At 37.4% G+C, this 22,771-nt stretch overlaps 1 protein-coding gene across 2 annotated transcripts in view; it reads left to right on the top strand.

Moving 5' to 3' along the window:
- The window catches only part of LOC139114603 (protein eyes shut homolog), a 30,351-nt gene extending 12,895 nt beyond the window's left edge, over positions 1-17,456 (top strand). For both annotated transcript variants that reach the window (XM_070676416.1, XM_070676417.1), the window contains 15 exons: positions 637-1,017; positions 1,614-1,841; positions 2,461-2,574; positions 2,956-3,174; positions 3,820-4,028; positions 4,659-4,997; positions 7,464-7,817; positions 8,189-8,354; positions 9,226-9,370; positions 9,836-10,059; positions 10,395-10,619; positions 10,932-11,120; positions 11,837-12,106; positions 12,940-14,682; positions 14,932-17,456. In XM_070676416.1, coding sequence (XP_070532517.1) covers positions 637-1,017; positions 1,614-1,841; positions 2,461-2,574; positions 2,956-3,174; positions 3,820-4,028; positions 4,659-4,997; positions 7,464-7,817; positions 8,189-8,354; positions 9,226-9,370; positions 9,836-10,059; positions 10,395-10,619; positions 10,932-11,120; positions 11,837-12,106; positions 12,940-14,682; positions 14,932-15,158 — 5,033 coding nt within the window. In that variant the 3' untranslated portion in view covers positions 15,159-17,456. The remainder of the gene's footprint in view (positions 1-636; positions 1,018-1,613; positions 1,842-2,460; positions 2,575-2,955; positions 3,175-3,819; positions 4,029-4,658; positions 4,998-7,463; positions 7,818-8,188; positions 8,355-9,225; positions 9,371-9,835; positions 10,060-10,394; positions 10,620-10,931; positions 11,121-11,836; positions 12,107-12,939; positions 14,683-14,931) is intronic.
- Positions 17,457-22,771: the final 5,315 nt, after the last annotated feature.

Below are 22,771 nucleotides of genomic sequence, written 5' to 3'. Positions count from 1 at the left end.
GCGCTGCACTTAACCCTTGGCCTGGCGTCAGGTGACATTCTGCAACAATATCCTCATGCATCCTGCGCTTTAAGCTTATAGAGCACATGAAGTTTTCACTAGCTTAGTTTTGTGAAAAGCAGGAAGTTAATTTTCCCCTAATACAGGGATTGCAGCCATTTTTAATTTCAAATAATGGTACCTTTTGGGTAATTTATGTCACGGGTGGCAAAATTTGCAGTGTGCCCCAAATTTTTATTCTTGATTTTGAAAGAGAATGGTTGAAAGTTGGCTTGAAGAAAGTTTGAGCAAAAGTTTGAGTCTCATTTCCGAGGCGCGAACTACCTTAATCCTCAAACATTGACAATATATTCAGTTTCAGTTGTACACAAATACAAAAAACGATTTAAGAGGAAAAGGGACTAAAATAAAGGTGTGAATGGCCCAACTCCAGCCTGCGGTAATGAGTTCGCCATGAATATTCACGGCACCTGAGGTGCGGTAATCACCGAGGTAAACGTATGAGCGGGATACCCCGGAATCCGCGCGAGGTACCGCCTGTTTGAAAATGACCTCTTCCCTAACAGAAACAGCTCGTTAGAAATGACTTTTAAATATAGGCACTGATTGAGACACAATTGTATGTTAATTTTTCAGGCTATGTGTGTACATGCAGTTCAGGATGGGAGGGTGTCAACTGTGAACTTGACATCAACGAATGTCAGCAGATTGACCCCTGTCTGAATGGAGGTCAGTGTGTCAACTACGCCGGCACTTACCAGTGTCAGTGCCCCGATGAATGGATTGGTCTCCAGTGTGAACTAGACTATCCGGAATGCCAGTCTGATCCGTGTTTGAACGGCGGTGTCTGCGTTGAACGGATCGGTCAGAGTTACCTGTGTAACTGCACACAGGGTTTTACCGGTGAAAACTGTGAGATCAACATAGATGACTGTGCATCTAATCCATGTTTGAATGGAGGGACGTGTCAAGATCTCATTGATTCATATGTCTGTTACTGTCAACAAGGCTTTACTGGTAAGTTACCTCAATAGCTACTCAGCCGTAATGACAAATGTTATGTATTTCATGTAGTTACACACTGTAGGACACTTTTCACTGAGCATACTGTTAAGTGATATTTGAAATTTACCTTCTATGATAGATTTTCCATCACATGGAGAGCTGTAAGACAATTTGTAAATCAGCAATCTCCTAAGCTATGGGAACTATGAGCTAAGTCACCTGACAGTGTTCAGATATTTGTGTTAATAGCAACTAGTGATTGTATTTCTTTCTGATATGGTTTGGCCAGGCCGGAATCTACATACAATCTTTCATCTCAGTGAAGTTTTCTTGCATATCATGGCCGTGTAAGATGTGCATATAGATTTCAAACCTTTTCTCTGACTGAAAATAAATCTGCAAAGTCTTTCTTGTTTACATCCAAATTGATGACAGTTATATAAGCAGAAAATGACATCATTCAGCAGTGCAATGCATAGTTCAGTCTAAATTTATCTGTGTACAATTTAGAGTTTTCAAAAGAACTTTTTAGTACATTCATGTATAGTAGTTCAATTATTTGCGATATGATGTAGGCCCACACACTCACAAGTTTATTTTTTATATAGGCCTTCTTTGTGAAGACAACATTAATGAGTGTATATCAAGTCCATGTCAGAATGGAGCTACATGTGTAGATGAAGTCAATGGTTATACATGTGTGTGTCAGCCAGGTTATATCGGCAATTACTGTGAAATTGACAATGATGAGTGTGCATTCAGTCCTTGTCAGAACGGCGCCACCTGTGTCGATCAGATCAATGGCTATCTTTGTCTCTGCCCACCTGGATTACAAGGTAAGTATTTTATCCACTCAGAAGAATATGTACAAAAAGTGTGACATGGAAATAAGGATTTGCGAAATAATTCCAAAATTACAAGTAGCTACGTGACGATATGTTTACAAAGAAATATTAACTGTGATGATCAGCCCGGCGTGCACAGTTCTGAAAATTCATCTCAGTACAAAGAGCGCCCTCAGTGGCCAAACTGTGCTTTACATCTGTATGAAAAGAGTTATTTGTTTGTATTTATAAAGCTGTATGAATAGAGTGGTGTGTGCAGTATTTGTATATGGTATAACATAAAACGGTGTGTTTGACCATTTATCATTGCAAAATGATGTTATATAATTCCAATATTCATGTTGTCACCTTGTAAAATAGTTCACAAGATCTGTGTACTGTCTTTTACATATTTCTGAAAGGTTCAAGCAAAATAGTTACATGTATAAATATCCTCATAAATTACAAGGCTGTATTTGATGGTAGGTACATCCCATTAAAACAGAACCAACTTGAATATTTATTGAAAGAGTTAATAAATCACAGCACAACAGAAAGCATTGTTTGGGATATTTTTCTACTTTACTTTATTTAACAAACTTAATTGTTGACGTTGTTTTTCCATCTGTAGGTTCAACCTGTTCTGCTGAAGTAAATGAATGTGATTCCAATCCCTGTATGAATGATGCAGTGTGTGTTGATATGTTCAATGCTTTCAACTGTCTTTGTCTACCCGGATGGACTGGTAAGGCTAATATGTCAGTATTTATATGTCTATACATTTAGGGTATAGTCACAGATGTATTCACAAAGAGCCAACAACAATCAATAGTGTTCACTGTCAGTGTCAAATTATACAATAGTTGCTGATAATTTTGTGTGACACTCTTAAGTTTCTCCATTATATGAACTTGAGAGTTCTTCCACTGCCAAAGTGGAAGGACCTCCCAAGTGTTGAAAAGTCCTACATCGTCGATTCAAAAATGTCACCAAATTGCAGAAATTCAGGTGTTATGTTGTAATATTTTTGTCTGAGAACATACTACCAGTATTCCATATGTGTGCAGTATCAAGTTTTTTTAAAAGATTTCCCAAAATAAATTTTGGTAATATTTTGTTGTTTTAGACTCCATCTGCAGTACCAATATCAATGAATGTAGTCCAAATCCGTGCGTGTTCGGTGCTTGCAATGACTTCATCAACTACTACACATGTACATGTAACCTGGGATATACAGGGTACAACTGTGATCAGGACATACAGGAATGCAGCTCTAATCCCTGTAAAAACAATGGCATTTGTACTGAACCACAGCTGGGTTTATATCAATGCACGTGCCCACAAGGTGAGTATATTTACAGAATTATGTAGCTGTGCATGCTAAATTTTATTAGTACCCATGGACAAAGTCTTTGGGGAGGTTTAATAAAGATTTGGTCATGTCTGTACGTCCATGCGTCTGTTCACACAAATTTCTCAGATATGCCTAGAGTTATTTCTTTCAAACTTGGTACAAGGATTACACCCTATATCATACATATGCACGCCAATTTGCTTTGTGATATAATCCAAATTGGCCACATGACGGCCATTTTGTTTTCTGTATTTGACGTCAAGAGCCAATAATACTCAGCTTTTGACCAATGTCTTTTAAACTTGTTCAAAGTAATGTTGTCATTTTAATGGAAGCTTTGATGGAATCAATCATCTTAAAAGGGAAATTTAAAGTGATTATAATGATGGAAGTCTTTTAAATTCAAAACAATATTGAAAAGATAAATCTTTGAAAATATTATTGAAAACAATACCATAGCTCTGTTTACAAATCAGTGGATCATGGTTCAAAACCAAGAGTGACTGCAAATTATGTTAATAAACAGAGATGGTGAACTTGAAATATTTAGATTGTTTCTTCATCATTCCATTATACTGAAACTTTTCCAAGATCAGAGTTGTCTAACAATTTTCCATTACATCCATTTCTTTGTAGGTGTGATGGGCACAAACTGTGGGATAGTCAATGTTGCCACATTCTCTGGAGATGGCTATCTCACCTATCCTTCCATACAAGATGTCGTGCGGATGTTAGGCAGTCAGGGCAGACGGAAAAAGAGAGCGCTGGGTGTTGACGAAGTCTTGACAATCAATATTCAATTTACAACACCATTGACAGATGCAATCATTCTGTATGCTGGAGGAGTAAGTTACCCTACTCTACACATCTAACCAGTCTTGAATATTGACATTGTGAAAACAAATAAATAACAATTGATTCTACCTAGTGTTGGCATACCACCACTACATATACATACTGTAAAGGGATGTTTCAGTGTCTTAAGACTGTTCAGTATTCCACATGCTTGCTATCACAATACCCAAACCTTTCAGATTTTTTGGAATTCAACTTTGTATTTAATCACAATTATCAGGTATTCACTAAAATATTACAAGGTGATTGTTTAACATACTTACAATTCATTACTGAATGACATCAGTATGGTTGTCAAATGTACCAGACTGAGTATATAATATGAGTTGTGGTCTGAGTAAGAGGTGCATACGTATTTATTTAGACTGCACTTCGACATTTAGTGCACCTCGACCCCCCGATATTCAGGGTAATTGTCTCACCTGTTTCTTCAGTTCATACATGTAGCTACACATTCAGATGGTAAAATTTGATATGTCTTCAGGAGTGATTATCTTATTTTTGAAAAGTGTTAATGTAAAACAAAATTCTGAAAATTGCAAGTTTTGTAGAAAAAAGTGTCTATACCATATATGAACTCACCTAGTATTGTCAATTGTAATTATGATTGGCTCTTACAGACTCAAGCTGATGGTTATCCAGATTACCTGGCCCTAGAGCTCTACCAGGGCAGTATACGATTCTCCTTTGATGTTGGTGGTGAAACAGCTGAGGCTGTCCTGGGCCAGAGCCTGAATAATCAACTCCAACATGCAGTGAAAGTGACTGTGATTGGTTCAACCGCCGAGGTAACCCTTGACAACAGGAACTGTGGTCTCGGTTTGTGTTCGGCATCACTGTCTACAACCAGGCCAGGATATCTGAGTTTGAATGCACCCATGTATGTTGGAGGTGTTGATATGGATTCATACTCCAGGTCCAAACTCAGGACCAGTAACATGTACATTGGCTGTCTGGAGGTAAAGTCCATTATGAAGTGATTTTTACCTTCTCGTGTCTATTTATAGACAGAGAAGGTATTAGAGTTGAAAACCAGTATGCTGGTGTCAACTACTTCCGTCTGTCAATACTTCCGTCTGTCAAGATCCGTTGACGTTATATGCCATTGTGATGGGTCATATCATAAACTGGTGGGGGTGTTCATGGTTCAGGTTGAGGTGTAGGAGAACGATTTTGAGCTGTGACAAAATTTAAAATCAAAAGGGACTTAGCGGCATAGCCACAGTGTTACATGTAAGCCTTTCTCCAAGGTTCTTAGTTGACTACGATCTATTACAGACTACTGAGCTGACGTTAGGGGTACTCACTTTGTGTTTGCTCACCCTGTGTGCGCTAGTGTTTGGTACTGAGTTGCGTGGATATCCCCTCATGGCCTCACGTGATATGGGCCTGTTGCATAATCTGCAGATGATCATATGCCTCTGAGTCTGAAAACGGTCATTGTGTAAGCCTGTCGGCATTTTCCTTGCATTTTTTCTCATTTAATTTTGCAAAATATCGGCGAGTACCTCAATATTTCAAGATAACTCTTTCTTCCCAATCGTTTCCTTGAATTTCAGAGTCATATGAACGAAAATGAGTGAAAATTTTAGACAGGAAAATCGGACGTCGGCCATGTTCAATGTTTACAGTACAATCAGAAGTTTATGTGGAGGAAATAACTAACAAACACTATTCATGATGCCCGCCCTCTAGAGGCAGACCTTCCTATATGAAATACAACATTTGATGCTTATGGAAAGCTTTACCACACAAAGGAGCACTTTAACTTTTAGAAAATGACATAATGAATAAGAAGCTATTCTGAAAATGTCAAATACTGAGAAAAAATGCGCAAATATTCAAAATAAACAGGTTAACTGACTGGTCAGCTATAAAAAACAATGAAAATGTTTATGATCAAAAGTTTTTGAGATGCGCACATTTTAGCAAATACAGAAATTATTAACATTATAAATATAAGACCAAACTATTTTTTCAGGGATGGGACAGGCTGGAAATGAGGGGTGAGAGACAAAGGCACTCTTATGCTGCATGTGGATGCAGCCACACCATTTCATTTACAGCATACTTATTCACTGTGTTGTGTTCAAGTTCCATATTGTACTGACTGTCATACAAGGATAACATAAGCAAATCAAATCAAATTAGAAAAGGATCAATGCTGTTGTGTGGATTTTGCTGAACACGGCTGATTTTAATATTTCGCCCTACATATTTGGTATCCAGCAAAGGCATATTTTGATGTAAAGTCAAAATTAACACTACATTGCTGACAATATATGTTACCGTTTCTGCATGAACTTTTCTTTTTTAAATTATAGAAAGTACTTCTAACAGATTAACAATTATTGTGATGTCAACCCATGATTTTACATCACAAAGACTGTAATTCTGCTAATTTTTTTTATTTTTCAGTCATTTTATAAATTTTGCACTGCACAAGATGATTGAACAAATTGCAATGTTTGAATTTGTAAACTCAAAGAATAAAAATCCTTTGGTCACAGATTAAATTATTTTTTGAAAAGAAGTTTACTCTTAAACACTTTTAGCATATATTTTTTTACACGATCATGTATTTCAAGGAAAATATGCCTATTGAAAACAGTAATTTCTTCACTTTTAATTTCTTTTGAATACTATGACAATTATCAACCATGAGGTTTTACAAACACAAGACCAGATAAGCGTTTTTCATCATTTCCACAGGACTCTTTGGAATATCCCTTAAAAACAGTTAAAAGTGACTTAAAATGATCACTTGGTATACATTTAATTTACAGATGCACTCAGGTCAGTAGGGAAGTGCATCATTACTATTTTGGACTGTTATTCTTATTTCTGAATTATTTAACCTTTTTCCACATTGAACTACCTTTAGGCAGTTTATACTGTAGCTTAGAATTTTTTTGATTGATGTATTTAATCATCTTTTGGGTTCTTTGGGTCCATATCTCACCTCATGCCCCTACATCATCAACTATTTACCAATAACTCCATGCCAACAACCAATTACCTGACCTGGCCACACATTAGAGAAGGTACAGCGTCATTGACGGTATTTTTTTATTATTTTCTTTTGTTTTTGTTTGTTTGGTTTTTTGATATCAAAACAGCCTATATGGTATGTTGCTTTTGCAATTCCATCTGTTCAGGTAGCTTCAGCTCTAAAGTCAATGTATAAGATCACAATAAGATCATAGAAGCAATAATTGAATGGTGATGAACAGTCTGTTCTGAAAAAGTAAGAGTCAAAAGTGATTTACAAATGTCTCATACTGACTCAGAATATCAAGCAACTTGGTAAATCTTTTTGAAAAAAGTAACTTTTACTATACCAATATATACTAGTTACCTATGTATTACAATTCAACAATCATAAGCTTATAGTATTTTTCATAATTTTCTGTCTTTTTCTTTAGAATTTCATCCTTAATGGCAACACAATCAGTTTGGATGCTGACACCTACTCAAACCCCTCAACTTCAACAAGAAAGAAACGCCAAGCCTCCCCAGCACCTGTTCCAGGTTGCTCAATACAGTATGGCTGCCTGTCCAACCCTTGTCAGAACAGTGGTGAATGTGTTGAGAAGTGGGGATACTACGAGTGTAGATGTGCCAATGGTTACAGTGGTGTGCACTGTGAGTTTCAAACCACGGCTAGTTTCTCTCCAGGCTCATTTCTGCATTTTACAGGTACCACGTCCTACAATATGATGACATTTTGGTTTTCTGCCCAGAGTGATGTGCCAAGTGAGGGGGTCATTATGTATGTGGTAAGTTTAACACTACAGATCATTGTTGTCTACTATTGTGAAGAACAAGCTTTTCTCCTTTGCTTTACATATTATCATGTAATTTTACAAGTCACTATAGTTGCCTCTACAAAGTTTAGTGGCCACTGCCTCAAAATGAAACCTATAGCAAATATGTCATAAAAATGGTAAATATCTTATTTTAGTTGTAAACAATTCAGAACAGTCCTGAAAAAAATTGTAAAAGTCAAACAGACAGATCAAAAAATGACCAAGACACTATTTTGTCTTAATGTACATGTGTCTCTTCAAGTCTTCAGAATTTTTGTTCGAATCATGACACAACAGAATGTGAGTTTTTTTCTGAAACCTGCCAATTTTGTATCTTTCAGCCATCTGGAGTTGCTGTCAGTCTTATCAATGATGCATTGAAGATCCAAGTCATTGGACTGTCGAGAGTACAAAGTGTTAATGTTGGCAGTGGTATGGGAAATGGTGACTGGTATCAAGTGATGTTGTCTGTTGATTCTGTAGATGCCAGGATTCTGACAATCTCAAGTAGGTTTCTCAATCAATAGAGCTGATTAACTGGTTTACATCAGCAATAAACAGATCAAGGGTGGATTGTTTAGAAAAATATCCTATTTTTCTGTTGCTGACTTGTATGGGTTCCATCCATTTTGCACAAGTCTTGGTTCAATCTCGCCAACTTTTTGTAAATCTTCAATGTGTGATTTAAGTCACTTGCAAACAAAGCTATGTCTCTATCATGGGGTAATATATTGCTTACGAGTACAGATCTATAAGTTACCTAACTGAACAAAGAGGAGCAAGATTTGCATCAAACGTAACAATTCTTGATCAATGCGAAATAAAAAATTGCACTCTTGATAAATTTGGCTCAGTTTATGTGTTTGTGTCTTTTTTACAAAGACACAAACACATAGATCACTACATGGTGCTCTATGCCAGTTATACTGTGCATAAGCAATGTCACTCTAATTGCTACAATTCTTCATCTCTGTTATATATTCTTCATTTTATCCTCACATTGCTGGTGTTCCCTCGTATTGTCATCTCCAGGTGTTTAGCTTGTTCTTATATGCCATTGTACACAAAAATGTAATGGTTTCAGCCAATCATAGTCTTCTAAAATGGCAATAAAAAATCATGTGATGGCCATACAATCAGAACAAAATATGTATGATCACGTAAGGGAGTAAAATATATTTCTATACAACCATTGATTTGCATGTTTTTGTTCTGTACACCTGTTGATACGCTAAGCCCAGATTCTACCGTACTAATTGATGTCCCTTACATGTAGTCTTTACCATAGAAATTTGTATTCCATATGACAATATTATGCAATTTTCCTGATATATTTGCAAAATAAATGATAGCAATTAATTTTTACTTGAAATTTCAGTCGGGACAGATGAAGATGGCGCATTATTTTCCCAAGTGGTATTTTCTATTCAAGATGTCAGTCTGATGTTACCACTGTTCTTTGGTCAAGTTCATTCAGATCCAACCGTTGGCTCAGTGAGCAATGCCGTAGACACACAACTTAGGTAAATGAGATTAAGTTTAATAGTGAAAACTAGATCACGTATGTGTTTTTAACAGAATGACTTTGTGTCGCTAATACATCGTTACTTTACCAATATTATTTGGGTTGAATTCAAACTTTAAAGACTTTGGTTATTAATGTTGAATGTACAGAATTTTAGGTTCAAGTTGAATGACTTGTACGGTACATGGCCTATGCACAATATGCAATGAGCTGCTTTAAATTTGACGTTGTTTGACATCTGTTATTTAAAGTTTTTTATGTTCACACTTTGAATTGACTGGACTTTATAAAGTAGAGTAGTCTTGACAATATTGCAAAATCACCTTTGCTCTCTTATCGAAATATAGATCTGTTACAAATATCGGAATATGGCTCACTTATTTAGTCTTGTCATACTTTTCTTAAGCAACAGTGTTGTTATTCTGCAGTCTGCATCCTAACATTTATTCTCAATTGCCAACAGTTTCACCGGATGCATCCGTGATGTCATGTTGGCTGACCAGCCACTAGATCTGCAGACAGCAACTCTGTACACACAGCTAGATCCAGCATTTGCAAGGGCTGGATGTCCCAGGGAAGAATTGTGTTACCAAGAACCGTGTCAAAATGACGCCCTCTGTGTCAGTTCATGGAATAGTTACACATGCACTTGTACTGCAGACTTCACTGGGATGGACTGTTCACAAGGTAAGATGCAAGCAGAGTAACAAAAACTCCACCTTTAAATACACTTTTGGTCTTCAGCATTCATCAAGAACATTTTACAAGGTCAGACGTAGTTTTTGCAAGACTGAGGAAATAATGCGCTTACACTTTGCAATTTTAAAAAATCAATGTAATTATCGTGGTCCTATTTGTTTTAGCCTCAGGAAACCCAATTAGTTTCTTTTGAAAGATACAGCCAATCTCCTTCAAATTCACCATATATATTATGTGTTATAACCTAGGAAGTCCATTGAGGGTTAGCATGACAAGCTACTTTACATTGAAGCACTAAATCACTTATTTCTTCTTTTTCACAGCCAAGGGTAGCAGCTACAATGGTATTGACAGCAACCTCAATATGATATTGGATACAAGCCTGGTCAGCTTTGGAGACGAATTCTCCTTTTATTTCCGCACCAGAGACACCAATGGTGTGATCATACGCATAGACATGTTTTCAGACAGTGTTACCGGTGTCATGTCCTATTTTTTGTTCAGAGTTACTGACAGCCGAGCCGTGTTTGAAGTCAACTTCGGCCAAGGTATAGTATCGTCACGTAATTGTTTACAAGTTGGCAGATTTGATTATTGGAAATGTTACAATGTATCCTGTTTTTTGGCTTTTGTGTATTGCTAAACATTGCCATATCAAATTGACAGTTCATACCTTTCTTCTAGTGCTATCACCAAAAGCAGAGGATGTTCATTTCAGTCCTTATTGAAATACAATGAGAAAAAGTGAAAAGGAAGACTTTTTGCACAAATTTCATGGGAACTAGTCAATGATAATTTGCTCACACATGTACTTCTTTGTCATCCCAACCAAAAGACATATTTGTTGTATCACATTCCAGGTAGCCAATATGTAAATATTCCCATCCCTGTGGACATGGGAGAAAGAATCCGAGTGGAATGGAAGAGACAAAGGGATGCAGTCAGCTTGACTATGTTTGGATCTACATATGATCTGATTGGAAATTATCCAATATACCAGACAGAAAGGAATGATATAGTCAACGTCTATCTTGGATCCTATCCTGGAGGTAAAGAATTATTTCTGTATCATGACATGTTCTGTGCATCTCTTGCCTTGGGATAAGTTACACAGGCTGTGATGGCACTGTTCTTGCTCAGATACCACCCTTTTGTAATATTTGGATGTCAGTTTGGTTTTTGTTCATTTTTTACTAAACATATAAGGATAAATGGTTACATACATAGTGTATGCATTATTCAAGGGTTATGTTTATACTGCTGTAAAGCAGATAAGTAACGATAAAACGTGTCATTTTCTCTTATTGGTGAAAATTTACTCCTTTGTCCTTTCCAATGCTGGCCAGGCCAATAAATTCAAAAGATTTACATACTCAGCTACAATTTCCATGCAGTAGTTTGTAAAGGGCATATGCCAGTAGATGTTACCTGGGTTCCCAAGTCACTAAAATGCTCGTCTTGTTGAATAAACATGCAGTGCTCAGTTTGAGGTCAATGAAGTGTGTAATTTACATTTTTGTTCAACAAATATTCTCAGTTAATTTGCATATTCAAACAATGTTCATCGGTATTATACACAGAGTGTAAAGAAGTACTGTTATTGAGGCACTCAAGTATGATAATGTTAAATATTCTATTTGAAAAATGCGGAAATTTAATCTTAGAACCCAAACTAATGCAGCAAAATCATTGGGAAGCCATGTCCTTATACAACATCCTTTGTTACTCTACTAATTTTAATTATTTCTTGTCTCTCCAAATTCAGGGGTGGCACCTGTGGATTTCATAAAGGGTTGCGTCACTGACATCCAGTTCAACGACCAGCTGATCAAGTACTTAGATGACAGCACTAGACTACCTGGAGTAACCATCTCACCAACAAACATTGAAGACGGTTGTGATGGTGACGATGTCTGCTCCAGTAGTCCGTGTCCTGAAAACGCAGATTGTATCGATCTTTGGAATTATTATGTGTGTACATGCAAGGATGGCTGGGAGGGAGAATTCTGTCAGAACAGTATTGATGATTGCTTGGGTAAGGATTCATCTCAAACCGTACCAAGTTAGATTTGATATGTGCTAAAAAATCTTTCAGAGCTGTTTAAGGTTCACAACTGTCTCAGATTCTACAGAAAGTATGTCGTCAAAAGACAGCTGGAATTTTTTGACTTTATCAGAAATTGCAACAAAATATCAGGCATATTCAGCTTGCCTGAGACTTGCGCTGTCATTGCACAAACTTTTGTCTAAATGCAAGCCATGTTTACATGCATTTAATATCAACTGTACACTTACACTCACAATGCAGAATAAAGTATCAGGTCAAGCACATGTTAAAGAGGATTGTCACACATTAATCACAAATGATATACAGTGTATGTGAGGCTTAGTGTGAACGCTGTTTTTAAGGTGACTGCTAGCCTTGACCCACATGGCAGTTACCTGTAGTTGTGACAACTTCACCAGGAATAATTTCAGCAATTTCAATGTCAATGCCATCTATACAGCAAATCTTAATGATTTCTGTAGTAAACCTATATATCCCATTTTGGTACAAATACTTAGAACACAATAATTTTCACCATCTTGATCTGTTTGTCAATGAATATTTCAAGGACATTGATGCTTTGCAGATTTTTCACCCCTAAACATGTGTCCAGTAGTTCATTTATTTATGAGAAAATGTTAATGATACATCATTGTTGCCAGGTGAACAAGATTGATTTTTGAGTATTCTGTGCTGTACCTGGTGTAAAAGCAAAGCAGTGAGCTATGACAAAACTTACAATGAATTTGTGGAAAACAATGGTATACTTGTCTCCTCAGAAAACATGTAACATAGCGTGTTCTACTTTTTTCAATTCACAGGAAGTCAGTGTTCAAATAATGCAACCTGTGTTGATGGTCACTTGAACTACACATGTGAGTGTAGCCGAGGATTTAGTGGAGAGTATTGTCAGGACATCATCAACAAATGCACTGAGAAACCATGCCATGAAGACAATACACTCAGCTGTACTTTGCTCTTCCCGGACGATTATTATTGTTTCTGTAAGACAGGCTTTGGAGGGAAAGATTGCGACATTGATATGATCTGTTCATCACAGCCATGCCAGAATGGAGGAGTATGTGTCCGTAATGATGCCGGCACTGCGTACACGTGTACATGTCCGGCATTCTATGAAGGCTACAACTGCGATATATACAATCCTTGCTTCATACACCAGTGCCAAAATGATGCGGAGTGCATTGCCAATGGTACGCAGTATTACTGTGAGTGTACGCAAGGTCACTGGGGAAGATTCTGCAATGACATTGACTACTGTGTGTCAGCACCTTGTGTGAACTCTGGAGTTTGCCTCACTCTGCTGGAGGGATATGACTGCGTGTGCCCACCGTATTATGAAGGGGAGAACTGTGAGATCCCTAAAGATCAGTGTGAAGTGAACCGATGTCTCAACGACGGAGTGTGTTTCCACAACACTACAAGACCTGAAACTGACTTCATCTGTTTGTGTCCAGAAGGCAGAGCGGGTGATATATGTGAATTCGACATCAATGAGTGTGCATCTGAACCATGTCAAAACAATGGCGTATGCACAGAAAGCGGAATGTTCGACGGCTCATTTTACCCGGGATATCAGTGCATATGTCAGCCGGGTTTTACCGGTATCAACTGCGAGACAGATATCGATGAATGCTCCAGCGATCCTTGCAAAAATGGGGGACGATGTGATGACTACATAAATTTTTACAACTGTGTTTGTCCACAGTACTTCACTGGCATCAACTGTGAATCAGACATGAGAACGTGTGATTTGAACCTTTGTCAAAACGGTGCAACTTGTGTAAATAATGACCCAGGACAGGGCTTCAGCTGTACTTGTGCAGAAGGATTTGGTGATGAATTCTGCCAGCAGCCGATTAACTCCTGTGCTGCCCAGCCGTGTAGGAACAGTGGTCAGTGCACGTACAACCATAATTGCGTGTGTCTAGTTTACCCAGAGGTCATACTAAGTTGTGCAGGAAATGCTACTTGTGAAGTTGAGAACTGTCCACCTGGTTGTCGACTTCGAGATACCGCAGAACGCAGCTACGTCTGTGACTGCCCAGTCAACTTTATAGGCACAGAGTGTGTTGAGGACTTTGATGAGTGTACTATTGATCCCTCTCTGTGTAAAAATGGTGGCGTCTGCGTGAACAACCCTGGTTCCTACTCCTGCGACTGTGTTGGCACGGGTTACCAAGGCAACAGCTGTGAAGATGACGTAGATGAATGTACAGATCCAAATGTGCCAATCATGTGTGTGAATGGGAACTGCAAGAATGCCATCGGAAACTACACTTGTGAGTGCAGAACTGGTTCAACGGGCAGATACTGTGAAATTGAAATTGATCAGTGTGGCGAGAATCCGTGTTTGAACAATGGGACTTGCTCGAGTCAGATCGGCATTGGTCCGGTTTGTAACTGCAGTGGTACGGGATATGAGGGGCAGGTCTGTGCCGACAATATCGATGAATGTGAAGCTAATATTGACAAGTGTCAGAATAATGGCCAGTGTGAGGATATGCCTGGAAGCTATGTATGCAGATGTAGTGTGGAATTCAGTGGTAAGTCTATACAGTACTCACACATACAGGTCATTTTGCCTGAATCCAGACCTTTGCTAAAACACTGAATAAGCAGTAAAAGTATTCTCTACTGATTAGCTTATTATATTTTCTAACACACAATTTAGGGATATAGCTTATATCTTCAACAGCTGTAAAGCTTTGGATAGTTGCCATGACAGCCAGTTATCACCAATCTCTACATCACTAGATTTGATCATTCGTAACTTTTATTTGTTTTTGTTTCAGGTGACTATTGTGAAATAGAAGCCCAAACAAGTCTGTCTCCAGTTGTGTACATTATACCTATTCTGATTATACTGATAATACTACTGATACTGTTACTGTACTGCTGCTGGTATGTGAGAAAGACCAGGCGTATGAAAGGTAAATACAACCCGGCCAAAGAGGAACTAGAGAAGGGGACGCCGCTTTCCATCATGCTGGATGCAGATACTGGCGAGAGGCTGATATGAAGCAGTGTATCATCAGTGTAGAACATTGGATCTGATTTTGAACTTTGTGAAAATCAGAAAGAGGAATTTCAGCAGACAACGTGTTAGACGACGTGACAAATAAAATGGCATCATAATTAATCTATCACAGAAGAATGAACTGAAACAGTGACAGGACACTGTAATAACCATAGTCAATCATGATATGAGTGAGGTGAAATCATACAGCATCACTGCTCCAACAGTTCATGGCTGTTGAAATCTCAGTATTGACTTTATATCAAAATTGAGTGGTGAAAGTAATGCTGGACTCCCCAATAAGTTTGAGTGCATTCTTAGTAGTGGCACAACTCACAAACTACTGCAGAGAGATTTTACTCAAAAGCATTTTAAACCATGTTCCAAGTTCGAGGCATAAAGGCTTCCATTTTTGAAATACTTTTGCATAGGATGGCTGGTATTGCAAAGCTGTGCTACAGAAATGATAAAATTTGTCAAATTTCTTAGTCTATAGTCCTTTTGCCCCATTTCCCTTTGTAGAGGTCCATCTTTGCCTTGAAAACAATAGAATTGGGCAAAACCATGGTGGTGAAAGGGCTTAAATAGTTAAAATACATTGTTGACAAATTATTATGAGATAGTAACCAATATATGCAAATAAAGATATGATATGCTGGTTCTAGAGTGTCAACGGTCAATACAAATCAATGTTAGTTGAGATTGTAGGATGTTACTTTGTTTAATTATTGGGAATGGAAACCAGGATATTGAAATTTCTGCTGGCAACATTATTTTCTTGATGATAGAAGTAAAATGAAATACCGGTATGACGCTTGCAGTTATTTGCATTAAAACTGAACAGTGTCACATTTGTCAACAAGAAAGCCAAGTGCGCTCTCTAAACATTCCAAACTTTCTTTGTAAGTTAAAACTTAAAGCAGTTTCATTGTCAAATTTTAAAAGATATCGATAGTATGTTTATAACTAACAGGATATTGTATATTTATTGAAAAAATTTTGAAAGGGTGTTTTGGTATGTAAATAAGTGCAAGTCTATTTTGGCTTGTAATATTCTCATCTATGTTTTCCAAGCAATGCTGGTGATATATATATATTTGCTTTAAAATATTGACATGTAGAGGTCTTGTAGAAAGAAACATATTTTTGAAGTAACTTATTGTATTCGCTGAAAGCTTGTGACTGCAGTTCTCAGACTACTCCAATGAAAAGAAACAGAGCATGTATCAGGTTCATGTGTAAACTGCTGCAGCTACAGTGACTTGTCAGTTTCTATCACAAAGATACACCTCCATTGAATATTATATTTGGTGTAATCAACAGGCTATATTGATGACAGTACAAATGAAACTAATCATGCAGAGAAGATTCCTGTATGCTTTCATGTAGAATCAACTCAGCAATAAGATTTCTATAAAGCTTAATCATTTTTTAATATTTTTGAACTATCACAGATATCTACACTGACTCCGTCCTTTTCTTAACAAATGTGTACATGTTATTTCTAAGTGAATACAGACATATTCCAGTGTAATGTAATTAATGATGTTTTGATAGTACAAAGAAAATCCATGAGTCTCAGAACGAAGAGTACTTTGCATCAAAAGTATCACAAAAAGGTTTTATCAATATTACTAAAATATCTCACCTTGATGTGTGTTTATCATACTAACTTTTGTCAAGTTCAAGTCTGTATGCTGGCATTTACTTTACGATAAAATGATTTCAGTGGGCTTTAGATTTCAGTTGACATTTGTATAATAAAGTACTGTGTACTGTCATGTCTTGATGTAGAACTCTGACGATTTTAAATTTCTGTGTTTAAATTCACCCACTTGTTTCATCAAAGCCATGTGCTAGATCGTTTGGCTCTGTGAATTGGCAGAATCCTTTGGTACCATTATACATATCTGTCATACACACTCTAGCTAAGGTTAGATACATGATAATTGCATTGGCATTTCCAATCTGCATCATTGAAGTTTCATGTAAAATTACTTCATGTTTTTGTTTCAAAGAGTATTTTTAGATTGTAAGATTTAGTTCCAATCAGTATTGTAAATAATTGTGCTTACAATTTTGAAAATCAATCATGCATGTAAAGTGTACTCTTTAGTTTCGTATCAATACTTACATTCCTTGATTTTGTTTTCAAGTTTTCATAAATGAACTATATGTATATCTGTTCTACTTATAATTTTGGACTTCAGCCTCCTTGTCATTTCTTTTTTGTAACTTATTTGTGGGAAACTATTCTAAAGAAAAGAGTACATCTATCAGTCAAATAAACCTTGTTATCAAATAAGAAATTATTTGTGTGCGTTATCTTTGTTGCACTATTATCATATTATTATTTTTATGGGTTATCTTTAGCCACAAGAAGTGAACTCTATGTTGACATCCATTCAGAATTTCCAATGGTAGGGCAGTGACAGATACATAAACACCAACAGAAAATTTACTATTATTATTAATTGATCCCGACATGACACTTATTGTATACAATGAACCTCTTATTGCAAGATCCATGGTGGATTAGTATTCAATTATGCAAATGATATTAATTTGCATAGTTTCAGTATTAAAATTTTATGGAAATGATTCGTTATCAACGTAGAATATTAATGTTCCTGGCATCTTGCATTGTATAACTGCACACATTGCCACAGCAATGGGACATGTTATTTCATGACAAGTAGACCAATGCACACTCATTTGCTGCCTTCAATGAAAAGTGACTTTTCTGTCATTAGTGTTCGATATTCTTTCTGTCGCACTCAAGATGTTTTTTTTCCTGTTTGCAATCTCTTGTGGAAAAAATCTGCTCGTACTGGTTTCTGTTCCCTGAACACATCAAATTGATTCTTATTTTATCTTTTTTTAATGTGTAAATCGCGCTGAGATGTATGTGTAGTGCGTGTAAGAAATAAATATTATTATTATTATTATTATTATTATTATTAACTTTGGATGTCAACAATGTCATTTGACAATACACAGGTAGTGAAGACATGTTGACCACTAGTAGGGATTTAAATAGGATTTATTGAACTGAATCACATACAAAGTACATTTCGCATCAATGGATCTTTATTTTTATGCCTTGTTTGTAAATGGCATGATTTTTCTTTTATAAATATTCAAAAGTAAATATTTCCCCGCATTTTCAGCAAGAACAAGTTAATAAAAGCTGCTAGTGTTGCAATGAATGACAAAAGTCACCCAAATTTATGGCTGAAACAACAACAGCCACGCATGCGTTGATAAACTTTGTCCGAATTTCAAGCTGTAGCGTCCGATGTCGCTCGCGTGCAGCTATATTTAGTAACAAGCAAGTAACAAGCAATCGCGAACAGCGCTATTCTGTGCAAGTGAAACCCTTTCAGTGTCGAAGTTTGGTCTCCTCGACATTCAGTTCTTCGAAAATCGTGTGGGATAGCTACGCCGCCTGCACTGCAACTTCCATCACCAAATATTATGCTGTGCTGACGTATACCTCACATTCTACGAACAAATTTCAATTCTTCGGCTATGAATCCTCTTGGGTTTTCCGTGTAGACATAACAGAAATGAATACTGTAAATAAAGTCCACCAATATTTACCGGTCACACCCTTTCTGCAGGATGGTTGCTTCCGAATTACATGCAGCAAAACCCTGCTATGAATGGTTTGTGCCACGATATACACAACCGAACTGTCATCCAATGAACGCTTGAAAAAACTCGCGCGCTAATAGAACTTTCGTCCAATCAGATTCCGCAAACGCGCTACGTCACTATCATTGTGACAAGAGAGAAAACAATCGAAGTTCTAAAGTTCTTAACACAAATTTGTGCCGACTTTTGCCATTGCTATACTCGTATTTTACACGAACGCTCCTCTTGCAGTCAAAGACGTTGATATTGTTTTCAACAAAATATCTTTAAAGATTTCAATTTACGGTTTAAACTACTTGTATACTCATCGTAAGTCAAAATGACGAAGAGTGCCTCAGTGGATGAGAAATCTGGCAAGTTTGCCATCCTTTACCAGGTATGCCTCGGGAAACTTTCTTTCTTTCTTATAATTATCATTACTGTGGTATATTCGATTTTATCTGCCTCGGGGTTTCATTGTTTATTATACAACAGGTGGATACCTGACTGTGTCATGTAATTCACGATCCGTATCACTCTTTAACGGGAACCGGTAAACGATTCTCCGTGTACTTCGCCGAGATGTACACAAGGAACGATAACCACTCTATAATCAATCAAATCGCAAAGAAACTGTACTTTACTTTTTGTGAATCTGGAGTTTTAAAATGCAGCACGACTTTGTCTTTGAAAAGGCAAACTGGAAAATTTTCACACACGACATTTTAGATCACAATCATAGCGAATTTGATTTGTAACGAATTATTTCTTAAAGCTACACAGCCTTGGAAGTGAAACCGTTTCAAATAACAGCAACTCTTGACATCTTTCCTTCGTCCATAACATCATTTTGGAGGAGTATCAGGAAAACTAAAACTTCCCCTGATTTTCTTGCAGTCAGGAGATGTGCTTTACAGTGGTAAAGTTAAGATAAAAACAGGACGTGGCAGTTTCCAACGCTGGCGAAAGAGGAATGTTGAAATAATTTACCCTTGCAGGGTGAAGTTATCAAAGAAGGTAAGAACTGATTTCTCGTTGCACACCATAGAACAAACACTATTATCAACATTGTCAATGCCTGTGGCAGATATATTTTTAAATCTTTGTGCAATATTGTCAAAAGGGGTTTCTTTCATATCCATACTACGGCGTATTAGTGTCTTCGCTGCCGAATACACGGTTTGTCCTCTGAAATGAAACATTAGCAAATATACCTATATTTCCGTGCTGGATATCCCTATGTTTAAAGTTTAGCGATATAGTACATTAGTCGTTTACTCCCTGGATTACCATTCTTTGTTTATCATCTAATTTGACAGAAGTTCATGAGCAAAAAGGTTGAAGAATTCAGTTTAACCACTTTTGATCGACTGGAGGATGCCCCTTGGTTAGGGTTTCGTCTCCTGGCCGAAGATGATAGCGGGGTAAGTTTCCCGTTCTTTTGTCTCAATGAAATATGACGCAAATTCTTGAGACCAAAAAAACCATTAACTTGCCAATCAGACAAGAATTAACTAAATAGATTGGAAGTACCAGAAATGTTTTTCGTGTTTGTTGTTTTAGACGTCTACATATTAGATTTCTAATATGTCTGTTATAACTATACGAATCTTGCATAGACGCTAGATTTAATCAACATATTGTCTAAAAGTTGACCTGTGTCACGCCCCATCAAAGTGCGCTTCTCCTGGATAAAAATTAAAAAAAACATACATGGTGGCGCATACCGCTTTCCTTCACTTTTATCGTGTAAAGAAATGCGGCTAAAGCCTTCATTCCGTGATATGCATAAACTATGAAAGAAATTTCGAATGTCATTAGACGTCTATATAAAGAAAGGACCATACCGAAAATCATTCTTGTTTGTACTTTATTAATTTAATCTCCGAGATGAAATTAACAAAGATTCATTCCTCTTTTGTTTTTTTAGAACATCGATATCTGTTGCACAGACCTGTACGAGTATCTCTACCTCGTACATGCCATTTACATGTCGTGGGATATGCGAAAGGATGCCGGCAAGTTTGGTCGGGGCATCCCCGATGATATGCGCAGTTCCCTTCATGTCGTTGGTGAAGACAATACCGATAAAGAAAGGGACGCCGTCAATGAACTTGAATTATTACAACGTCTCCGAGAGGATTTCCCAGAGTCCGACGATGAATTCGAAGCTGCAAACGCACCGAATGACAAATTACAACGATCAGTTACATCATCCAATTCCAGTACTTGGTCACTAAACTACGTACCCTACATGACCGACCCGGACACTGTCTCCACCAGCCAGTCCATTGTGTCCTACGACTGGATAGTTCCCCGCTTTTCACAGATGCACAAATCCAAAGAATTTCCGTTTCGTCTGGTGCACCAGCCACACAGACACAGCAAATATACACTGGCAGAAATGGAAAAGTCCAAGGAAAGACACTGCCACTGCTGACGGTGATGACACACAGCATAATGCGGAGGAAGATTCAGTCTCCATGGCAGCAGACTCCGCAGAACCTCTAAGTATTAACTTGTCCCGTTCTAATTCATCCATCCCATCACTTGAGGAAATTCCAACACCCAACTCCTCTTCGGCAACAGTGAAATCAGATGACCACGAAGAGAACCAGGCTTGCAACGACGATTCAGGAGTAGTACTTAATGACATCACTCGCCAAACCAACTTCCAGAACCAAACCTCCGAAGAGCAAAGGGCGGCCGAACTTCAAAAAGCGGTCGACGCTATTGCCAACTACAGTGGTATCTTTGAAGAATTTTCGCGCGAAGATTACCAACATCCTCCTCCACGTCTTATTGACGTTATCAGGAACAGATTCAACAGGTTTCGAATGGCTTGTGGTAGACTCTTCCGAAGACTATTCCGTAGAAGTAAGTTCAGAGTCATGTCTCTGGCTATGATAGTGTAAATGGACATTAATCCTAAGGCAAAGCCGTAGTGCTGAGACTGAGATTCAGAAAATCCTGGCATATTTCGGATTAAAAATGACACCATTGTGCAAGAAAACTCAGAAAATTCTCAAAGGAACAATAATGCTTTACCTTCCTCAAACAGTAGTTCGTTAGCAACCATAACATCATCTTTTTCAATATAATCAATCGTATACTTTCTTTATTGTTTGATATTTCAGGGCAGTGATTGGGAGAATGATTTCTCCGATACTTCAATGGGGAAGAAGATTCATTTACAAGAGCAGACGGGACAGAATCTATTTCAGGGCGCCTATTATACTTCGTCCTGTCGATCAGAAAACCTGATTACTGGAACATCCATCAACTATATTTGCCTTCGAGAGGTCAGCAGCTAGCGTTGGACATTGAGTGAATTGCAAAGCCAAACGACAACATTAAAAGAGATCTTTTTACTGCTGAGAGTTTAGGAAAGCATACGAAAGAAGACGCCAATTTATCCAACTCAAAACTCTAGCAGAGCAGATATTTTCTAGTCTCTAATTTTCAACGAACGAAGAATTGCGATGGCGACATTTTACTTGAATGATTATTGAATAATCCCTTGTTTTATATTCTATAACGAGTGTAGTAAATATAATTTAATTAATTGTGAATCAATTCATACCTCTTGATTTGGTCTTTTTGTTTGTATGTTTGTTTGATTGTTTGTGCGTTTGTTTTCTTTGGAAGTGACATTTGTATGATGTAGTGCCATCGGAGCCACCGGAGGCAGGAATTTAGTCCGATGTTCTAATTCCGTACAGTATTCTGAGATCAAAATCATTTCGATTTTACATGTGATGTCGTCTAGATACATAACAGTCACATAAGTTAATGCCCCTTGAAAAATTGAGAGGAATGGAAAGTTGGAAGGACCCAATAAATGATTGTTGCTAGGTTTTGTATAATGCTAAATAGCGATGTTTCAACATACATATCGATGGTCGGGAAAGATGTAGGAGTCACACCGACAGCGTCAACTTCAAAATTAATTAAATCGTCCTATTGCTCCTCTACGACTC

Source organism: Ptychodera flava, chromosome 16 (genome assembly GCF_041260155.1).
Source record: "Ptychodera flava strain L36383 chromosome 16, AS_Pfla_20210202, whole genome shotgun sequence".
In the NCBI taxonomy this organism is placed as follows: Eukaryota; Metazoa; Hemichordata; class Enteropneusta; family Ptychoderidae; genus Ptychodera; species Ptychodera flava.
The sequence above is the reverse complement of the archived record's forward strand: the minus strand, read 5'-3'. Positions and strand labels throughout refer to the sequence as shown.